The sequence below is a fragment of the Zingiber officinale genome, chromosome 8A (genome assembly GCF_018446385.1).
Source record: "Zingiber officinale cultivar Zhangliang chromosome 8A, Zo_v1.1, whole genome shotgun sequence".
NCBI lineage: Eukaryota > Viridiplantae > Streptophyta > Magnoliopsida > Zingiberales > Zingiberaceae > Zingiber > Zingiber officinale.
The window spans coordinates 45,879,330-45,902,300 of record NC_056000.1 but is presented as its reverse complement, the minus strand read 5'-3'; the positions used below and the strand labels follow the sequence as shown (position 1 = coordinate 45,902,300).

Sequence of the window (22,971 nt, the reverse complement as noted above, 5' to 3'; positions counted from 1 at the left end):
GTGTACCTAGACTCTTTGTTTCTCGTCTTCTGGCCCTCGTTTTTGCTTTTTCACTCGTCCCTTTTGCTAATACAGTAAGGACAATCTTGTATGTTTGTATTGAGAAGTATAAGGATACAAATTTACAATGTGTTGTAGGTATGAAAAAGAGCAAAAATATTATACAGAAAAATAATTGAAAAGATATACATACAAGATCATCTTATCTCAATTAACTCTACAAGAATAACTCTCAAACTATGAAAAAAAAATAAGGAATGAAGTCACACTCTTGTCTAGCTAATACATCTTGCACCATATGACTAGATACTAGCAGTCTCACACTTCCAGACATCGAGCAGTCCAGTAACATGTCCAATGTAAAGATATCCACCAGGGGAAACTTGAATACTGTCAATTTCTTCTTTGCAACCAATATAACCTCTATCAATGAATCTGCAAAACAACAGAACATTTTCTATTAGTTTTTGCTCAATTCAATAATGAAGAAAAAAGACAAAGTAATAGACATACGATGGCAGTTCATAGATGCGAATGGAGTTATCACTACAAGAGGATAGTAGGATGGGTGCCCCCTGAATCCCACGTAAACAAACAGGACCCTGAAAATAATAACAAAAAAATAGAATTAATTAGTAGATCCTTATAAATGGACTACAAAGGTGTGTTTTCAAAACATAAGCATGGGGTTTTGTCTAGTCACAGTAGCATTTGTCGAATTTAATTTGAGCATAAAAATTCAAAATAAGTTCAACAAGAATGTCTATGTTTCACATAATTAATGTCAACAAAACTCACAAATGTTTCTTTATCTCTCATTACCAAATAAAACTAGATTTTTATGAACATGTTGCCTAAGGGTAAGGGAATTCATTGCTTGCTTGCTTCTTTATAATCATGTTGTGTTTAAAAATTTAGTTTAACAGTACAAAGATTACTTACATGGTCTTCTTGGTGGGAATATACCAATTTTAGATTTCCACCTTTGGTAGTTGTCCAAATCTACATCGAGAAGATTAAAAACAATGATTAGAAACATCAATCACCATTTCAGTGAAGTCAAATTGAATGTTGTGCAATAGAAAAAAAAACATGGAGAATGTAAAAGAAAACTAACTTTTATTGTGTTGTCCAAGGAACATGAAATCAAAAATTTATCATAACGTAGCAACGACAAGACTGCCAACTTATGTTCAATGACTGTCTGTACACATTCCAAGGTATTAAGGTTCCACACCTGAAGGAGAAGATAATGAAATATTAGAGAAACAACATTCTTCTACACAGATAAAGCTGAAATCAAGTTAAAAAATAGAAAATACAGCATTTATTTCCTTCAAATATCTTAGCAAATGGAAAAATGAGGAGATGCAAAGTCTTCCATTGTGTATAATATGCAGGCATCATTTGTTTTAACTAGAACTAAAGAACTCATTTCTGTAACTAGTATCAAACGAAACAACAAATGACTAACTTGACAATAATACATGACATGATTCTTACTTTGATAGTGTGGTCCATGGAGGCAGAGTAAAGCATGTCGCCCACCATAAATGAGGTTACTGTAAGTTTATGAGCAACAAGGGAGGCTGCTAGCTCCAGAGAGTTATTTTCTGAATCAATTTTCCATGTTAGTATACTTCCATCCTGCAGCAAGAATATAGGGATGAGAATTCAGCAATCAAACAGAAAAATGTAAAGCATATAAAAGCAGGATAAGCAAGCATATAGAATACCTGAACACCAGCAAATAGCAATCCGTTGGCAGCAGCCAAAGAATGGACCTGTCCATTTGGTCCATCAAGACAAGTCTGAGTTCCCATTTTAGTGTTCCAGACCTGCATTGCCACAAGGAACAGGGAAAGAAAAAGTAAAATTGAATATGCAATTACTCTCTGAACAGGGAAAGAAAAAGTAAAATTGAATCGAAGTATCTATTTACTGACCTTGATAGAATTTGGAACTCCTACAAATATCCAGGGTACTTCACTTATCAGAGAACCCACTTCCCCTCCCATTTTGAAGCTAGCAAGGAGCTGTATCAGGTGAATGTAAAGGGGAGTTTGGACATCAGCGATACATGAATGCAAGGTTTTGGAAGGGAGAAAGAAAGAGATTATGTTAACAGGTGTTGCTGTATATACCTGACCAGTATGGCAATCCCAAATCCTTAACCTTTCGTCCTTTCCTCCAGAGAACAACGTGTCTGAGTCATCTGGAAGTGTGACTCCTGAGACGGCCTGCACATAACAATGATGTCAAACACACAATTAATAATGTGCGAGCAACTCGGAGATCATAGCCTAAAATTCGTTTTCTTTTTTTGAAATTAAAAAAAATAACACACAGGGGAAAGGAAAGTAACTCACGTTTTTGTGCCCTCGGAGAGAAGCGAGATGGGAGAATACTCCTCCGCAAGTAGAGTTCCCGGCGAAGAACTGGCCGCGAATCTTGTTGTCGTTGGCCTTTCCGATGGGTGGGCTGGCGTCCCGGGCCTTCTCCAACTCGGCGGGAGGGTCAGAGGTGTTAGGGTTGGTCCACGCCAGCCGCCGCTTCTTGATTGTGGCAGCCACAGGAGGTAGTGCGTCGGCGGCATTGTCGTTCTTCTTTGCGACAACGGGTGGGCTGGCATCGCAACACTTCCCCAACTCGGAGGGATGGTCGGAGGTGTTAGGTCTGGTCGATGCGGGGCGCAGCTTCTTGATTGTGGCATCCAGAGGAGGTGGTGCGTCGGCGGCATGGTCGTTCTTGTTTGCGACGACGGGTGGGCTGGCGTCGCGGCGCTTCCCCAACACGGAAGGAAGGCCAGAGGTGTTAGCGTAGGTCGGCGCCAGCCACCGCTTCATGATTGCGGCAGCCACAGGGGTCGGTGCGTCGGCCAACTCGCCATGCAAAAAGCGGCACGGGTGGCGATTGCACCTTCCCGCCCGCCAGTAGTAGCAGACTCGGAGATGGGAAGGCGCCGTGGCATGGTAAGAGGAGTTCGGCCTCTGGTAGACGCGCTTGATTCCCCGTCGAACGAAGTCGGTCTTCTCCATCTCTGGAATCGCAGATTGAAAGAGAAGAGTGGAAATAGTCTCAGGAAAGGGTTTGTCGGAGCTTATATAGGTGGCGTAGACGAGAAGCAATCCGAACAAGTTTGGAATTGGAATCAATTCATTAACTCAAAATTATCAAGTTCATTAGCTGGTCCATTATCCTGCTCAATTTCCAGACCCATTATCAGGTAAACTAGGTTAAGGCCATGGATTTGGGTATCATTATGTTGGGCCGCCCATTAGCAGGATCATCTATCTACAATTTTGCCCCAGACCTTTCTTTCGTCAAAATATTTTTGTGTTTTTTTTGCTGAATGCTCTACGATATTAAAAGGTATATCAGCATCCGCTACGATACATTTGTAAGGTTTACTTGAAGTCAAAAAAAAACTTCCGTAAATTTAACCTGGTCGTCATAAACTCAGTGTTGTTAACTAGTTCAATATTTTTACGACATTAAAAGGTATTGTCGGATCAAAAATGATAATTTCAGTAAGAGCATTAATAATAAAAAATACTACCAAAATTTCATACATACAAGTAATGTGTTTCTCGCTTTTACTATCCTGGATTCATGATCTTTAAGTGCAATAATAAAAAACAAAGGGGGAAAAAATTCTCTTGAAGCTTTTCAAAGAACGCATCTTTATTCAGTAAAAATAATCAACAGCAAACAGCGGAGAAAAAAAAATATTCATCTCGACTAATAGACTATAGAAATTTATAAAGGAAATGAATGAATTAGTCAGTGGTGACGTTAACTATGCATGGGGCAAGAGGCTCAGCGCTTGAACTCTGAACTCCAAACGCTCGCCTGTACAATTCGCACAACATTATTGTGTTGATGCCCATCTTGTGGCCTCGTCCAACCTGAAAAAACAAAACAACCAAAAAAAAAGAGCGCTAACGTTAGTACAATCATGTCATGGTGCACGATCAAAAGAGCAATTTTCATATTGTTACCCATTGTATATGCTTATCAATTTACAATAATAATAATAATAATAATAATAATAATAATTCCATTGGGAGATTCACTTTCTTATTGATTTCTCACTTAACAAAAATAGATTGCATAAACAATATTGTTAATAAATTACAGTATAGCCTTCTTCAATAAAAGAACAAGGTGTGAATATTTTCTTCAATATATTTTTTTTTTACTTTAGATTGGGGGGCATTCTTTTTGAATTTTACCCTTCTGGCTAAGATTCGAATCTTCCAAATATAAGTCCAACAGTTTTACCACTTAAGCAGCTCAGCAGGAAAACTGACATCGACGTGAACATAGCTGCTGCAATCTTGCCCCCCAGCTACTGCTACTGTTAGTATATTTTACACTGTTATGGATCGAGATACCCTGCAAAGAAACTAAAGTTAAAATAACCCAAGAAGACCCAACTAAAACTAAAATGAAAAATTCCAGGTGAATTAACCTCTCACTGAATGGTTAGCAGAAGATTCTGTTAGAAAATGGACAACTTGATTGATTCCTTTAAACCATGAATGTCAGTCTACCTCATTGACGATAAACTAGAAAACATGGAAAAATGCAAGTACAAATATAACATGCCAGCAAGATGACAGAACGTGAGAAAGATAAGTCCAAGTAGTAAGCTCATCTGGCGCCAGTAATTGGATTCATATATAAATGAGATAACACGAACTTACCGTATTTGTTGTATCCGATGTGATGGGGCTTCAAGTATTTGAAAGAAGTTATTGGGCCTCAGCACTTGGTGACTTTATAGAGCAGTTCATGCATCTGTACCAGTTCCAGTCATGTTCACAGGCATCTCTCTTTAACGTTTATGGCGGAACCTCGACAGAACAAATCAACATGAATATCAGGGCCCATGATACAATCAGCTCGTGTAAACTCCACTTCTTTTACAGGGAGACCGACGATAGATATAACCCATACTCATCTCTTATGCATTTCCTAATCCCTGGTCAGTATCTAACAAAGCCTGCAACGTCCAATGTACAAAAAATTGCAAGCCAGCTTTTCTCTTTACACATTCAATCAATCGAGCTGGAAAGTACCCAGTCTCTTCGTGGAAAACATTATTCAACTTGCAGCAGAAAATTAGTTTTGAGCCTAGGATGTCTGCCAATGAAGAGACTGCAACAGCAGAAGTTATCTACAGGTCTATTCACAGAGGAGTTCTCAACTAACCACAAGCTTCTAACGACCAATAGACTCCAGTGAAACTCTTACAAGTCGAAGCAACCCTTCCACATCATGAAAGTTGAAGTCGAGGGCCTTTTTCACTGAAGACAGGCTGTCTGGCCTGTCCTTGTCAAGATTGGCACTAGCAGCTGCAATCGAAATTTGTATTTTCCTAGTTGCTTCAAATGCACAGTTTAGGTCGTTTGCCTGCAATAAAGTGCAGTGGAACCTTTTTTTATATGTACAAAAAGGAAACTACCACGGAACACTTTAGACACTAGGACAATAATCTAGTCAGTTTTCAATTGTTACACAAACAGAATAAGAAAGTTGGCGTGTATATATACGGATCACAGTATGAGAAAGCAAGAGTAATCTATTAACTTACATAATGAAGCAAACGCATAACTTGAGGATGATGGCGTGCAGCTAAAATATGGTTGCCAGCAACTTGTGGAGAACTTACACCTTTCACTGAAACATTCTTACTCAATAACGCCTGATTGTTTAAATTATCAACATCCGACGCAGAAGAAGATGGTGATTCACCTAAAATCCAAAGACAAACAAATATCAAAAACCAGTGCATGGTATGCTAACTGGCATGAGAAAAGGAGGGGGCTAAATTAGCCCAAAAAAAGGTAAAAGGAAATATGAATACTAAGATGGAAGGTCATCCTCAAAGTTTATTCACTTCTTACCAAGAAAATCATACTTTCAATTAAAAATGTACTTAATTATTAAGGCATGATTAAGTAAAGGAAATCATTATAGCTATAGCAAAGCATCAGATACAATTCACGACCAGAACTCAATGAATAAATTAAGCTACTAAGGAATTGGTAACTGGTTATTTAAACATGCACCCAGAGGGGAAAAACAAATAATTGTTAACCAGTAAAATAGACATCTAAATTGAGTGCACTAATATTGTTCATAGACAAAAAAAAAAGTTATAATCACTTGAAGCACGAACTGAGGGGAACTTAAAGTAAAAGGGCACCATCAGCAAAACTACCCTAACATGGCTTCAGTGATCAAACAAGCAAGTATGATCTCTAAAGACAATCAAACACATTAGCCTTCAAAGATAATGGAACCTGAAATGTATGACTATTGAAAATGCCACACTTCCAAACCTGGAGGAAGAAACTGAAAAACAGCTTGCAGCTCATGCCGGTCTCTACATGCATTAGGATTTTTACAGTATGCAGCCTTCAGATAAGCCACTTCGATGCACTTGTATGCTAGAGCAGCTGAAGCCATCTCCTTAATTCTCTCACATTCACGGGCTACAAATCTGTCAAGATAAAGTATAACATTATTGCATAATTTTTTGACGTGATAGATTTATATCCCTGACACAGATATTGAAGTAGTGCAGCACTATTGCATAGTTGTCTTTGTTATAACCTATATTTAATTATTTATTCTTGGTTGCTAAATTTTGTACAACATTGCTATTTTAATCATACATAAAAGATGACCTTAACATCTAATTTAGACCAACCATTTTAACAGCATTAAACACCTGAGAAGTGGGTAAATCTCATTATTTGAAGCTTACTATATAAATCTAGTTAACTATATTCAAAACTGTTTTAGCACAACCCTTGATCGTCATGGATAAGAAGTGACCCTATAATTAACAGGTTGGTGGTAATTAATAAATATCTCAAGCCACACAAAAAATCAAACAATTTGGTTCAGCTGAACCAAGATTCAAAATCTCAAAATATATTGTAGGTTCGGTCTTCAACCAAAACAATTCAGATTCAGTATCATATCATGTCATGTTGGTACCGTTATTGTATGCTATACACACACACACTGGTATACACACACACATATGCATGCGTACACACACAATAAAACATATTTATGCATACATATAATATGTACATACAATAAAACATATATATATTCTTACTTATTTTTGTCATTCGCTTTGCTCATGAAATTCCGAAATCGGGTTAACAGTCAGTTATGGTATAATAATCAACCGTCCTCAATGTGTTTTACAACATAAAAATAAAAGATATCATGAGTTCGTGACTTTAGGATTGGCTACAAAATTTTATCCAAACACATTTAATTGTATACAAGAACTTGGTGTATACTATGAGGCCTTGGAGTATACTAACTTTAATATTGCATATAACATTACACCAATTAGTGTTCATGTAATTCTTAACTTACTCGCAGAGTTTTGCCGTTTCAAAGTACATTTGTGCTGCTTCTGCTAATTTAGCACTATCAAAAGTAGCAGGTTCTATAAGAGAGGCAATATGTAGAAATTTCAAGGCAGCCTGAAAAAACAGGTCAGTGCTTTCAAGTTCTCGTCCTTCAATCTGCAAAACATCATTTGTAAGAAGCAAACAAATTTTTTAATCACATTGGAATAGCAGTCAGTGTGATCAGAGTGATACGTGAGAGTACATTTACCTTTAGGCGATTGGCAGTGTGTTTAAGATCTCTTGCTTCTTTAATAAGAACAGTATAGTTTTCCTTTCTTATTGGACTGGATGTGTCCGGACCATTAGAAATGGCATGTCTCGTATCAGTATGGTGTGATCCACAATGACTATCTGGATGCTTCTGTTGTCTTACCACTTTCAAGGCATCAGTAGTTACTGCATCACCCATCTCACCATCAGATCTATGATGCTTGAGAGGTGTAGAGACAACACAGCGAGCTTGAGTTTCTTGTTTATCTCGAGAAGCTAATTTGAACAGTGACTTCTCTTGTCCAGTCAGTAGATCTGGGATACGAGTCTTATGTGAACCATTTTGGTGCACTATTTGCTCATGTTCTAAAGGTGCCACTTGAATTTCTGGTTTGGAACTTCTAGCTCCAGTAACTAAATTTTTTGAATCTACATTTCTTTGTTGATTGGCATGCACAGAATTACCATTCATGTCCATATGATCCTGCAAAGCAAATGACAAACTATTATCTATTTTACTTGTTGTCCATCTCGAACTGTGTTCCTTCTTCACCAAGCAATCCTTCACACACTTGTCATGGGTGCCATCTTTTTCATTCCTACAGGAATCAGCAATAGTCGCAGGTCTGTAGCTTCTCAGATTATTTGCAGAGTTCAAATCTTTGTTATCAGAAAGAGAACCAGAAGCCTTAAGCCTACTTTTTTCTGAATCAGACTTAGAACCTCGATGTTTCTCTTTAATTCCTGAAGCGCTTTTACCAGACATCCGCTGTAAGGGGTCACCCATTTGGTGATGCCTACTGGCTTTCTTTATGTCCTGATAATCATCCTTGTACGGATTATCTCCATTCTCAATGGGGAAAGTCTTATCATGAGCACTCTGTTTCACAAGCAGTTTCTCATCATATTTGCCAGCAGTCGACAGGGTTTTTCCCTTCTCCAAATAGCCAATGGTCCCTCTGAAAGAATCTAGATTAGCAGAATTTGCTGCCTTATGATCTTCAATAGATTGTTTTTCAAAAGAAAAGCAATTATCCTTCCTGCACTTTGCTGCAGGTCTATTTCCCCTGTGAACTTCAACAGCTGTACATCTCTTGGGACTTCCCAACACAGATGAATCAGTGTGAGTAGCATATTTTTTATCAGAATTCTTTTTGCTTGATTCTTTTTCTATAATTGGTATCCTCAAAGGTGATGATGAAACTGACTCAACAGGAGATCCCTTTGGTTCTGGAATATTGGATCTACTTTTCTGGGAACCAGAAACCTTTGAAGAACTTGAATTAGCAGCTAAACTAGGTTGCACAGAGTTAGAACCCCTCCACTTTGAGGAATTCCTCTTTAAGGAATCAAAGTCCAGATCCCTTGAGAATGCTGCATTCTCCTGGCCCCGATTTGAGGGGTGGTCTTTCTCAACCAAATTGACGGTTTCCTCATCCATTTCATCAGGTATGTAATCTCCATTGGCAACCAAGACCATTCTAGATATTGTTTGCTTTTTATCCTTCCTGTTATTGAGGTTACTGATCTTAGATATCTTTCCTTCAGACACTGATAAATCAGCCTTTTTATCCGGAACACACACCAATTGACTAAAATTTTCTTTGATATTGACCCCATTTTCCTCATTTTGGTTAGTTGCAAGTGCTTTCCGGTTGCGCTGACTTTCTTGGTGCAATAGTTTCTTCTTTGTGATAAGGGACTTCTTTACATCCGAAGTACTGAGGTGCTCCTTGATATGTCCATTATCAAAACACAGAACATCATCCCTTACTTTGTTAGATGGGGTTGGATTGTCTTGCATATCATATTCTAAGCTCTGCAAGCGTTCTTTCTTGTGCTTCTTTGGTGATCTAAGATCATCTTGATCAACAATTCTCTTACTTTTTGATTTCGAATGTTTCTCATTTTTTTCACTATGAATACCTGAAAAGAACAAAGAGACAAGGAAATATTGTCTTGTTCACATGGCCAAAAAAGATTGACAAGCAAAAGCAATACCTCCACTTGAATAGAATCCATGATTTTTATGTTTGTCTTTTTGCTTTGGCTTGCGCTTTTCTGTGCTGAAAGTAGTTGATCTTCCTAGAGTACTGACTGTACCTTTACATGACGAATTAACTTCAGCAGGCAGATTTTGATTAGCATTAACTGAGACTTGGTCATCCTTTTTTACAGAATTTGGAAACTCTGAAGAGATTGATTGATTTAGTACCAAAGCATCTTTTTGAGAACTTTTCTTCTTCATAGTAGTAGGCACTCCAAGATGGATTCCACTAGCCAAAGATGTGCTTGCAGCAGGAGGGTCAAAGCCATCTAGGCTAGCAACATTTTCTGAAGCAGGGGCAACATACAATGCATGCAGAGCATTTGTTGTGTCATCCTCACTGAAATGGCAACTATTCATCCCCGGCCTACGCAAAAATATCAATATGTTAGACCATAAAGAAAAGGTAATATGTCAAGAAGCATAAGCAAAGAACTGATCCAGTTTGTTGATGAAGAGGCACTTACAACCAATTCAGCAAATTACATTGCCATTTGGGTGGCAGCTGACCAGTATTTGTGCCATATGGTAAGAGGCGCCATTTTTGACATATGTCACATAGTACCCAATTCTCTTCAATAACAATGGAGGCTTGAGGAGCAATGGGTGCATCTGCAGCAGGGGCATTGCATGTCAATGGTACAGAAACTGGTTCACCAGCAGATGTACCTAAAGCTAGAGTGTCCCCCATCTTTTTACCACCAGACCTTTCCTTGAATGGCCGAAAAGGCACAATGGATTCTTCATGCTTGTGTTTCATGACCTTATTCTTAACCTTTAAATTATTTGATGAACCAACTCCAGTCTCTTCGGTTTTGATATCCCAGTTGCTATTTCCATAAGATTCCTTAGCACCAGACCCACTAAGACATTTAAGTGGTTTTTGAGCTTTAGACTTCTCCTCATGATCACCTTTTCCATGAAATTTTTTCTTTTTTTCATTTAATGCTGCAGATGAGCTTCCACTTACACTGTCCTTCACAACCTCTCCAAAATCAGATTGACTTGAGATTACTTTTCTTTTCTTCTCAGGTATTTGGTCCTTTGCTTCAGCTACTTGCTCATTCCTCCTCTTCTCTCCACTTGAGTCAGTGTTCGAAATCTCAGAACCTTTATCAACCTTGACTCTCCCTTCTCTCTGGAGATCAGGTTTCCCATTCTTTTGATTATTTGTATTTTGATCCTCAAATGCTCTCTCTGTCATGCTTGTTTTTTCACTTGATTTCCTTTTTGACTGAATGATTCTGTTTACTGAATAGCCAACCACATTATTTATTGTGCTATCAACTAGCTCAAACTTTTTTTCTTTTGTAGGACCAGTACCAGGATTCTCCTTTGGTAAATCCTTTCTGATTTCCATTGGGTGATCCAGGGCGTTGCATTCAGTGTGTACAGTGTTTTCACCTATTTGTCCATCTGCTTTTTTAGTATTTTTTGAATTGGGAGAAACCCTAGCAAAAGAAGTAGAGGCAAGCACTTGAGCTGGTTGAACTTCTATGTCAATTCCCCTATTCAAGATTAGGGCACCTTTGTCTTCGGAAGACTTTGCTCCCTGTGGCCTCCCATTCTGCTGACTCAACTTAGTTGGCTTCTCCAGCAGACCATTTGATTCTCTTGAATGTGTAGAAAAATCAATAAAGCCAGGTGTAGTTTCAGACCTTTCCTTGGACAGTTTCCCTTGTTTATATGGTTTGTTCAAAGAGAGCTCTTTTTCAATTGAGTGAAATAAACAATCTTGGAGTGGTGAAAGAAAATGGACACCAGGAATAGGAAAACATGTCATAACCTGCAGAAGAAGATTGATTAGGATTATAAAAAAATATGAAAGAAATCCTACCCAATATGACAAGAGATAAAAGCAAATTTACCTGGATAATAGTCCTGGGAGATTCATCAGATGCATTATCCGATTCAGGAAAAATTCCATTGCTTCCATCAGGACTTTCCTCAGAAGATGGTGATGGAGAAATATCTAGGCCTAGTCCACTGTAAATAGCAGCATTATTTCTAGCCAAGCTGTTGTCAGTACCCACTTTAATGCGAAGCTTCAGCGTTTTGTGGTCAGAACAATTGGTTGTCTTAATAAACGGTGTCTGCAGCAAACTAGGGTCCTGAGTGTTTGGTTTATTCATAGTGATATCCCATTTGCATGAATTGTCCACTAATGGAACTGCTGCATTATTACTTTTAGGAAAAGATGAACTCAACGTAACTGAAGTGTTCTGCTTTGTGACCTGTAAGTATGAGCTGGTGAACTCAATCTTGCTTACTAACTAACGAACATCATCTAGCATTTAGCAGTGATTCTGTGAATAAACTTTTTCTATTTGAATCGGCAGAAAAATGTGTTTTCACATAATAAATGAAGGAAAAAAAATGATGCTGAATAACCAGATTTTTGTTGCAGAACATTACTTAGAACCGATTTTAATTGAGACTTAGCACCTAACATAAAACCAATTGCATACCTCAACTGACATGTTTGAGGGAGATTTAGCGACAATTTGATTTGCCACTTTATTTGGACTTCTAGGATGAGATAAAATGGAAGGAGAACGCTGATAGGTAGGTAAGAATGAACCATATCCTCCAAACTTTGCACCTGTAAATTGGATGCATCTTTATGAGCTGAGAAATCTATACAAATTGGATGATCAATGAGTTCCTGGGACAAATTTTCTGCCTTACCCAAGTTTTCTGCAGAGACCCCAGCTTCAAAGTCTTTCTGAAAATGTCCCAAGACATCCTGTATTTTTTCATCCTAAAAGAAACAATTAAAAGAAAATAATATCACATACCGCCTACCGGTGATGAATGTGGTCTAGACTTTGTTTAACAGTTTGCAAGGAATTTTCCAATCTTGTTGATTGGATGTAATCCAAATTGCATCATATTAAAGATAAATTCCCTAGTCTTATGCACTACAATTGTCATGCATTTAGAAGCAGTATAATTTTCACGGCTTCAGGAAAAAAAATTTATCTAATTCTCTGATGCCATAATGCTGGCAACTGGAGCTTCGCTCAAGAACAAGAAAAATCCAAGACTAAAAGGATCTTTTTTATTTTGAATTATCAGATGAACCTTTTTTTTCTTTTAACAAAAAAGAAACTCATCTTTAGAACCATACCCGCTTCCACTCGTTCTAAAACGTGATTAAGATCAACACTCATTAATTAACCCAACCACCAGTAATGCAAATGTACGACCAAACAAAAAATTGACCACATCAGATTACCTGTTTCCGCAAAGCTCCAGCATGAGATGAATATTTCTATCCTATTTCAATCGTAAAATACAGAATTTCCAAGAGTTCTACAACAAAGAAAAGAATGCAAACAAACGAGTGGGGAAACCAACTGAGAGGACTTACGATGTAGGAGAGAGCATCGGGATCGATGCTGCGGTCTTCCTCCTGACTGGAGTACGCCTCGCCTTCCTCGAGCTCGATTTCCTCCTCCATGCTTCCTAGCCCCCTTCTGGCATCCTCCCTCCTTACCGCCGACAGCATCCAATTACGCAATCCTCACCCCCTCCACACTTCTCCCCTCCCTCCCTCCCTCACTTGAAAATCCAAAAAAAGCAAAATATCTTGAATCCCCTTCCTCCGGCGGTCGAAACCCTAGACTCCCTCACCGGAGGACGGCGGCTCCCAGGTCCCGCGGCGATCGGCGCCGGCGCAACACGCGGGGTGGTCGATCCCCGAGATCGAGATCGAGACTTCTCCGGACGAGATCGGGAACGGCGATCGCCACGAGCGCCCTGCCACTGGTTCCTTTCGATCTCGTTCGCTTGTTTGGTGTTCTTCGAGAATGAGAGAGAGAAAGCGAGAGGAAGACGGGGAAGGAAAAGATAATAAATAAAAATAACTATATTATTCCCAATTTTTTTCCCCCTACGTTTCTCCTTTTATGCAAATTGATTGTAAAAATTGTAATAAAAAAAAATTAACTACTTTTTATTTCCCCTCTATTTAATAGTATTTCAATAATTTTCGTTAGTCGGAATTTTAATTTTCTTATTTGAAAAATAATAAAAGGTAAGAATTTTCTAATTTTCGTTAGTCGAAATTACTGTGGTTACTAACTTTAAAACTTTAATTGAATCGGCCAAAACCCAACGCTAGCTGTTTGGAATTATGAGAGCCTGACATTAATTAAAAATAGATAAAGCTCAAAACAGTAATTTTTAAAATTTTATTATTGAAAGAATATTTCTTTTTAAAAAATAGTAAGAAGGATATTTTTATTCTATTTTATATTTAAAAAATATTTATTTTAATATTATTATAATATATATGATCTAATTTTCGCCAAAGTTACACTACTATAAACGTAATCATTATGTGAATGAGTGAAATTTAGATATTGCGTTAGAAACTGAACGACGGAAATCGAATATTTCTCAGATATAAAATCATTATTAAATTTTAATATTTTTCTCATTATCATTAAATTTTCTTGAACTTTGGAATCTTGCTCATTTAGTTGTCGGGCACGTGTTTCTTAATACGGGTGATAGTCTAGATTGGCAGGCCGAAAGCCCACTTCTAGGTACCCATGTTTTTACCCGATAGTAGCTTCACTATGGACAGATGACGAAGACCCGTCGAGTACAGTTGCGGCGGGGACTGCTTGTACCACGTTGCGTCTTGCGTGGCATATTCCAATAATAGAAAGTGTTTGGATTTTTTTTTTTAAGAATTAGGATGTTCCCGTTTCACATTTGAAAAAGAAAAAATTTACATACAGGCCAAATACAATTTTACATGTAATCCTCATTAAAATAAATCTTTGTTTCTATTTCCTAGTCAAATATATTTATCTAATTATTTTTGATATTTTAAATATAAAAAATTTAAAACTGAGTATAATTCCTCTTAAATTCAGTATATTAAACTAGAATCTAGTATATTTTTGAGATTCTTTTTCCACCTCAATTGGATGGAAAATATATTAGATTTTTTTTAAAAGGGTACTCAATTGAATAAAAATATACTAGATTTTCTTTAAATAGTGTTGAATTTATGAGAAATTATATTAAGTAGGAAAAAAGTCGTACTCAATTTAATAGAAAATATACTCGATTGTAGTTTAAAGTGTTAAATTTAATAGAAATTATACTCATTTTTAGACTATTTATACCTAAAAATATGAAGGACATTTTTAATAAAAAATATACTCAAATATATTAGATTTTCTTTAAATGATACTTAATTGGATAGAAAATATACTAGATTTTCTTTAAATGATACTTAATTAGAGAGAAAATATACTAGATTTTTCTTTAAATAGTATTGAATTTAGAAGGAATTATATTAAAATAGAAAAAAAATCATGCTCAATTTAATAGAAAATATACTCGATTAATATAAAGTGCTGACTTTAAAAGGAATTATACTCATATTTAGATCTTTTGTATCTAAAAAAATTTTAGGGACAATTAGGTAACAATATTTGCATGAGGGAATTGAAGCAAATAAAATTTTACATGCAGGGAGTGGAAACAAAATTTTTTATAAATGAGGATTGCATATAAAATTCAAATTGTGATTGACGATTTTTCTCTACTTTACTCTTTGAAAAAGGTATATTTTATATTAATTTACTACTCCCATTTTAGTATTATATAATTATATCTTATATAAAACAAGTAAAATTATTTTCAACTAATTAAACTATTTTAATAATTAATTAAAAATTGTTACAAATTATAGCAACTGTCAATATGTTATAATTGCTATACATTTTAGTTTTTAAACTATAAAATAAAATATATTTTAGTATATATTTTTTAAATGTGATGCCCTTTTCATAATAACAACAAGAGTAATCTTGCCGAGTGAAGTGTATTTATTAATCAATAATTAAGCAACTCTTATACATCGATCAGACATGAATTACTCAATAGAGAGAGATTAACCGCAGTGACATCCAGTATATTTACAATTTCACCTGAGTAAGTAAAGGGATTAATAAAACTTAAGAGTACTTCGAAAGGATAAGGATCAGTCGACGACAATAATTGGAGCAACGTTGTGTGGAAAAATCAGGCATTCAACTTAGTTTAGTTGTTGGCTCATGAATGGTTGACCACCAAATGACAAAAATTGTCCTTTTTGTATCAATACGTGTTAAGGAGACATAGGAGCATTTAGTCCCGTGGTAGACTTGTTGTAAAGAAAGGTCTACAACAGAACAGGAGATGGCTATCCCCCTAAGAATGTTCAGAGTTTTCAAATAACAATATCGAGGCATTCGAATTTTGACGATCGGGGGAATCTCTTATTATTGTTATGATGTAGGAATGCTTCGTCGGTCAGTAATAATACGGTGTGGTATATGGGTGGTTCTGAAAGTAACGTGTATGGGTGGTTCTGAAAGTAACGTGTAATTGATAGTTAAAGATGATATTATAATTAAAGTTAAGGAGATATTATAATTGATCATGTTCAGGAGTTGAGTCGATGGACACTGGAGATATGGTATTCTTTGTTATATTTGGATGATGCAGTTGTTGTCTTCGGATGACGCGGACCTTCGGCGAACCTGTAACAAAGCCGAGTCGGGAAGGGGTTCCCGATGACGACCCTCCGATGCTCAAATCAGGCAACGGCAAGGAGAAGCAGAGTAATAAGACGAGGACTATAGCTACAGTAAAGATGAATGCGTACCTCCGTCGAAGTTTAGGGGTCCTTATATAGGATCCCTGGGAGGTGTGCACGCTCCTCAAAGCATACCTCGGAATGGACGTGTCAGAAAAGTGTGTTTAACTCCATACCGTAATCGTCCGAGCATATCTCTGACATGACAGTAGAAACTTCCACCGTACGATTCTCTGTCCGATCCGGCCGCCGACCATGTTGTCTGTCAACGGCACATGTCTCGAGAAGGATATCACCAGCTGTCCCTTTTGTCCTCTTCTGAGTCTTTTGTTGGTTACTAGGCCGAGCGGGAGGACCGCTCAGCCATCCTAGCGTCCGGGAGTGCAAGCATACCGAACCGAGTGAGAAGATCACTCGGTCACATACTCGGACGGGCTTGCAACCTTAGTCGATCTGTCGCTCAACCAAGCAGACAGGTTGCCCAGCGGATCAGCTCTTTTATACAAGCACTCATGAGCATCGGAAACCCGACCTGAGGTCGAGTTGTCGTCGCGCCGGCCTGAGCGCTATTCCAGCCGATCAGCCAAGCGAGTCTCTCCGCTCGGTCAGACTCTTAGGTTGACCATCTTGACTTTGACCTCCATGTTTCGTTAACCCCTACTCGTGCAGGCTCCCCTTTCTTACCACCGGATCACGTGCCTTCCCTTCAAGTCTAGTCGAAGGAGGTCGTAAGTCCGACTGACTGGACTATTAGTTTGGTGGCCTGACGGCCGCTCCGCCGTTGACGTAAGTGCTTCTCTGCTCGCGTGCTATGAAGGTGACACACAGCCGCTCGGCGGTCTAACCATTGAGGCACTACGCTGGTCGCTGATTGTCTTGCCAACCCGGTGGCGATCAATGCTAACGTCTTAAAGATCTTCTCGGAATTCGTGCAAATCATCGTCATTAAGGCTGAGCATGTAAAATACCAGAAAATAGAGAATAATGATAAGAGAATTTTCCTGAATTTTTGAAAAATTTTCGGGAATTTTTCGGAACTCGTATGGACGAGTTAATGGGGATAAAATTTGGGTTCCCGAAAAGGCCTGTTTAGGCTACCCTATTTAAGTGAGGAATTGTATATTTATTTATTTTGTTTCTTATTTCTTTTCTTTCTTTTATTTCTCCGTTTTCCTCCTCGCCGAACCCCGCGTGCCTTCACCCGAGCCTCGCCTCGCCCTTTTCTTCTTTCCCCCGTCGAACTGAGCCCTAACTGCTCCTCGCCGGTTTCCTTTGTTCTTCCCGAGCCGCCGCGATCAAATTCTCCCCTTCACCGTCGGCGCGAAACCTTCTTCTCTCTCTCGCGCGCGTGGGATGCCACTTCTCCTCTGCCCTAGCGGTCGCGATGAGGACTGAGCCGACCAATTGATCCACTGCCTTCGATCTCCCCTTTGCCGTTGCTATTCCGTCGTCGCCGACCGCCGTGCCCTAGTCTTCCTTATCACTGCTGGTTTCTTCCTCCTTCCTCGGCCATCTCTGCACGGACACATCCCGACTCTAGCCTCTGCCCCGACTCCAGCGACGCCGTCCCTGTGCCCTAGTTCATCACTGCCGGCCCCTCTTCTAGCCTCCAGCCACTGTGCCCTAGTTTTGCTCTTTACTGTGGTTCTGTTTTGTTGTTCCAGTAGCCACAGCAGTTGTGGATCGAGGTAAGCTTCGTTTGTTGATTAGGATTATTGCTTGATTGGGTGTCAATCTATTTCATCTGATCCGAACAGTGAAGTATCCAGCAAGGAGGTTGGGTTCGGTGGAGGGTCTTGGTTTCGGCAGCTATTCCATTTGTAGGCATTTTGTTGTCAATATCAACACTCCCTGCTATGGATCAACAATCACAGCCGTTGATTAAGGTAAGCTATGTTTGGAGTTTCGGTTGTATTTCTATGAGTATTTGGAGGATATGCATTTGTATTGGATTATGTTGGAGATGTTGTAATCTGCAGTTGCTTGGTTAGTTGTGGATTTAGGTAAGTTATGATGGATTCATGTTTAACTTAACCTAAGGTGATTATGGAAGGTTTAATCTATTGTAGTTGGATGAATTAAGTACTGCTGATTTATGTTGGATTAGATTTAATCCTTGGATTCATTAGATATGATCATATTGCTAATCGTAAGTTGATTAGCGAAAGGAAATGATTGTGCTGATTGAGGATTATTGATTAAGGAGATTAATTCAAGTTAATCATTAATTAGGGTTAATTAATGATGGATCGATTAGGGTTTTTCCTAATTAAGTTGGGTTGGATTTAGCTAGTTGTTGTTTATAAAATTAGCTAAATTGTATATCACGTTATCTGCAGGACTTTGATGCGAGACGAGTATCTCGGAGTCAGATTTTGATCATTTTATCGGAGGCGGGTACTTTGACTTATGTCTTTTGATATGCATGATAAAGTGTTTAACATATAGCAAGAATTGTGTTTCCACTTGATTCGGTTGGTCACTATATGATCTGTTACATGTTGTTTGTTTATTTATTATGCACTGCATGTTATTATTTATCTGACCATACATGCTTTCGGTAGTGACCCAACCATGTGATACATCATGTTCAGGACCTAGGGTTTATAAGATACCCTAACTGTTTGTGTACCTTCCATCTGATACATTGACTTGTGGTACACCTTTTATTTATGTATGGATCTTGCTATGCTATTCATGAGATTGTCATGCTTAGTATCATGCATCATGTTTGCATGCTGTGCGATTGTCGACTCCACTATGGTTGAGCTCATCGCCAGTTACATGTACTGCACACACCACCCATGGATTAGTTGTATATCTGGCTGGTGTGTGGCGGTTCTGCTGTTTGGCTCCGTTGGTCAGGTGACTCAGCGTGGTAGCCGGCAGTCAGTTCCGCTCTGTTTGGCTCCGTTGGCATTTAGTGTAGCAGCGTGGTAGCCGGCAGATGGTGGACTCTGTTTGGCTCCGTTGGTCAGGAGACTCAGCGTGGTAGCCGGCAGAGATTTCCTCCCCGTCGTTGTGTACCGGGAGATGAGAGCATCGAGCTCCCCATTTATGATTTGGGGCCGAGGACAGGAGTACTCCCGGGCAATTATTCTTCATCGTATTGACTGTGAGTCAAATTGACATGCATTTATTTCATTTTATTGTTGTGATTCAAATCAAAGATACATTTATTTGTCTCATATTGAACATATATATTATGATTTATTATATGCAAAAGTATATTTTTCTTAAATTTTCTATCTTAATGACTATTGCTTAATTCATTTTATTTCTTTTATCATCCTTCTCGATCTCCATCTTGTAGCGATAAACATTATGTTTTGTTTTTATTATTCATATCGTTGTACTGCTGAGTGTTGGACTCACCCGCCTCCATTGTTGATATTTTCATGTTGAGGTTGTTCGAAGGCATGACCCCCATCCGCACGTAGAGCTAGTTCTCTATTAGTTCGTTATTTGTTTTACTTTGGCCTTTTTCTATATCAGACTTTGTTTTAGTATTGTCTTTGGATTTTTCCTATGGATATTGTATGGAGTGACACCTTTTGATGGATTTTTGATATGATATTGGATTTCATTCTACTACGTGCCTGCCTGGACGGCAGAAGAGGTGAGATCGTTGGATTTGAGCTTTACGAGTGTAGTGGAGTAGGGTGGATTTCGAGTCGAGTCCTATTGTTACTGAATATCTTTATAAACTGCGTGGTGTTTGTTTTTGTTTTTGTTATCATTCCAGCCGCCTGTGGCTGATGTATATGTGATATGTAGAAAGTTTCATATTGTCCGCCGTACAGGGGAGATGCTGCCGAAATTTCTTCGGACAGAGACTCCTCTGGGGCGTGACAATTTAGTGGTATCAGAGCAGGTATACGATACTTGCTTTGTGTTCTGGATTTTTGAGAGCTTAAGTTTTACGATCTTTGTTTTCGTATTTCGGATAGTTGATATAACCTGATACCAATTGATATGGTATCAGAGCGCCAAAGTTTGGCGATATTTGTTGGATTTCCGTGTGTTGGATTTTCGAGATTTATCTGATACCAATTCATTGGTATCAGAGCAGGGTGTGATACTTGCTTTTGGTATTTTGGATATTTTTATACTTGCCCTAGTTGCGAGACTTATTGGTGTGGGCAGTTATTTTCGGTTGCACGGATTTGTCCGTTTCGATTATGTTATGGACTTCCGTTTTGGATTTATATGGATTTCCGGTGTTTGTTTTTTTCTCGTACGGAATTCCGAGGTCATTTTGGGGACTGGACAGCGATGGAACATCTCCAGACGGCATATAGGTATGATGTTTAATTTTATAGTTTATGATAGGTATTAGCATTCTTTATGTAGTACCTGTTTAGTTGTAGTAGCACATATTACATGTGATGAGTTAGCCATTGAGCATGGTTGACCTTAATAGAGATCAAGGATTATAGTCTCTGGTGATTTTTCTTATCATACCATCAGTAGTTTTAGCTTCTGTTACTACTCATAGGGGATGGAGGCACATACCAGCCTCTGCTATTGTTAGCTGGGTAGTGGATGATACCTATAGACTCCTGTTGACTTAGCCAGTAGAGTTTTTATACTCATACCTTTTGGATATTTGGGTACCCGATACGATGGGAATTGGTCATTGGGAGTTACCATGTTTGATCATTATTGAGAATGGTTTGAGGTTGAGGGATTTTGTGAGATCAGATATTGTGATATGTTGATTTCTTATGGTTTATGAGAGTAAATGTTATGTGGTTGTCTGATGATCAAATATTAGATATTTGTTTTGATGATCTATTAGTGGATAACTAATTTGATGATTTATATTTGGGTTGTCATTGATGGTGACATAGTGAGTGTCATTTATGATATTCACAGGTTTGATGATTATAGTTGGTGATCAGATATAGATCAGGTGCTAGAGAGTTTACAGTTGAGTGTACCTATGAGATTTTAATAAATCTGGTTAGTTGTGGTTAGTTAACAGGATGATAAAATTGATATTTGCTTCCTCTGATATTGGACTATGTGGATAAATAATGATTTGATGTTTTGAATGCTAATTAGCTCTCATGGGAAGTAGAGATTTATTCATCTGATAGTATGTGGGCTGATATTTTTGAGGATAAAAAAAAAATGAGAGTGTCGTGATGTTATTAAATTCTGACTTTTGTCTTTTGGGTCATACACATTTATACTTATGATATTATGTGGGTTGACATTTTCTAGTTTGAGTTGATGTAATTAGTGTTGAATTGACCCATGAACTGATTTAGTTATTTGACAATGTTGTATACCATTTTATCTTAGTTAATTTTCGTCAGTAAATATTGATTTACTCTTGTTAAATCGGTCAGTAGAAGACTGATTTATGTTTGTCGAGTTGGGTAGTTGTGGTTTGATATACCTTAGTTGCTTGTGGAGGATTAAGGTATTCTTGATTAGTTAGTAGATGAATGATTTAGTTTTGTTGGTTGATCAGTAGAGGATGGCCATACTCTATTTTTAGAGGTTCGAACCTTTAGGTTATTTGTGCTTAGTTATGTATCTAGAGCACATTTGGGTACATGTTTTGTACTGACGTGAAAATGAATGATTTAGCCATATATCATTATCGGCTTGGATAGGTTATAAAGGATCGATGTATCCTATTCCATGAAGATTTTGACCGTGGATTGTATATACCTGGTGGGTTAACTTAGAGGGTGTTTGGGATATGTGACCCCGCTGATGTAAGGAAGTGTAGAGCTAATTGCTTAACACTTATGGGATACAATTGTTACTAGTGTATACTGGAAGAGTACATTTGGATTTATGATGATAAAATTTTCCCCATTGGATATAGTCTTGGTAGTGTATGACATTGACTTGCAATGTTATACCATGGTGTGTATATCTTTCTTGTCCGATACTAGTTCCTTTGAGCCTATAGCAGGGTTGTTACTGGAGGATTAGGCTGCTTTATTTTGGGTTGCTTTTGATTGATGTATTCATGCTTGATACATATGCATGAATTTTGTTTAAATATACCGGTAACCCATGAGTGTTGGTAGCATAAGGTTGGTTCCTTTGGTTGAGCTGGTATGCTGATTTTGCATGTCTATGTTGCATGTATATTATGATTTGTTATGTGTTGTAGGAGTCCTGTGGTAGACTGTCCATTTGCAAGTAATATATGTAACCATGTTCTGATATGGTTTGAAGGTTCCTAGTGGATTATAGATATGTAGTTCGGTGTATGTATCTGGATGTGTTATTGAAGATATCTTGTCAATTAAATCCGAGTTGTAGTATAAGTACATCGGTGGTGTTTTGATGGAGGCATTTTGTCGATTTAATCTGAGTTGTGATATGTACGTATGTGTTTGGTGTGATATCAGAGGTATCTTTTTGATTATGTTTGATTTGTGAGTGCACCTGGGTTTAGTATGCTTATTTGGAAGTGTATGTTGGATATACTTTTGGCATAGGTGAAGATATGTCATGTGAGTGTGGTTTGAGGTGTATTGTTGATTTTACCTATGTTGATTTTGCACACGGGTTCGGTATGCATTGTTGGAGATATCATACTGAATATACCTGAGTTGTGAGTATGTTTGGTGTATAATAATTGGAGGATTTTGTTGATCATACATATGTTGTGTGAGCATGTGTGCTAGGTG

General features: G+C 38.0%; 2 protein-coding genes across 4 annotated transcripts; both read right to left on the bottom strand.

The window, feature by feature from the left end:
- Window positions 1-211: 211 nt before the first annotated feature.
- Window positions 212-3,043, bottom strand: LOC122012082 (zinc finger CCCH domain-containing protein 48-like). Its single transcript, XM_042568537.1, has 9 exons — window positions 2,370-3,043; window positions 2,145-2,240; window positions 1,947-2,036; window positions 1,737-1,838; window positions 1,504-1,647; window positions 1,118-1,237; window positions 943-1,002; window positions 514-602; window positions 212-435 (listed from the first exon to the last, which is right to left on the bottom strand). The coding sequence occupies exons 1-9, from the start codon at window positions 3,036-3,038 to the stop codon at window positions 303-305; spliced, it is 1,503 nt and encodes a 500-aa protein (XP_042424471.1). The 5' UTR covers window positions 3,039-3,043; the 3' UTR covers window positions 212-302.
- A 611-nt stretch (window positions 3,044-3,654) lies between these two features.
- LOC122008790 (cysteine-tryptophan domain-containing zinc finger protein 7-like) lies at window positions 3,655-13,254 on the bottom strand. Of its 3 annotated transcripts, XM_042564635.1 has the most exons (14): window positions 13,079-13,254; window positions 12,394-12,466; window positions 12,174-12,307; window positions 11,574-11,939; window positions 10,173-11,491; window positions 9,660-10,072; window positions 7,657-9,584; window positions 7,411-7,562; window positions 6,351-6,511; window positions 5,600-5,760; window positions 4,710-5,418; window positions 4,475-4,571; window positions 4,285-4,398; window positions 3,655-3,908 (listed from the first exon to the last, which is right to left on the bottom strand). In XM_042564635.1, exons 1-11 carry the CDS (start codon window positions 13,214-13,216, stop codon window positions 5,227-5,229), a joined length of 5,037 nt encoding a protein of 1,678 aa, XP_042420569.1. In that variant the 5' UTR covers window positions 13,217-13,254; the 3' UTR covers window positions 3,655-3,908; window positions 4,285-4,398; window positions 4,475-4,571; window positions 4,710-5,226. The 3 variants fall into 3 exon arrangements, with proteins under 3 accessions (XP_042420569.1, XP_042420567.1, XP_042420568.1); XM_042564633.1 differs by having other exon boundaries at window positions 4,475-5,418; XM_042564634.1 differs by lacking the exon at window positions 4,475-4,571.
- Between the last annotated feature and the right edge of the window lie 9,717 nt (window positions 13,255-22,971).

Coding starts and splice junctions, on each gene's coding strand:
- LOC122012082 (XM_042568537.1), bottom strand. CDS start 3,038: ATGGAGAAGACCGACTTCGTTCGACGGGGAATCAAGCGCGTCTACCAG. Junction 2,037..2,144: donor GGGATTGCCATACTGGTCAG/GTATATACAGCA, acceptor CACCTGATACAG/CTCCTTGCTAGCTTCAAAAT. Junction 1,648..1,736: donor TGCTATTTGCTGGTGTTCAG/GTATTCTATATG, acceptor TTCTTGCTGCAG/GATGGAAGTATACTAACATG.
- LOC122008790 (XM_042564633.1), bottom strand. CDS start 13,216: ATGCTGTCGGCGGTAAGGAGGGAGGATGCCAGAAGGGGGCTAGGAAGC. Junction 6,512..7,410: donor GAAACGGCAAAACTCTGCGA/GTAAGTTAAGAA, acceptor TTATCTTGACAG/ATTTGTAGCCCGTGAATGTG. Junction 5,419..5,599: donor TTATGCGTTTGCTTCATTAT/GTAAGTTAATAG, acceptor ACTTTATTGCAG/GCAAACGACCTAAACTGTGC.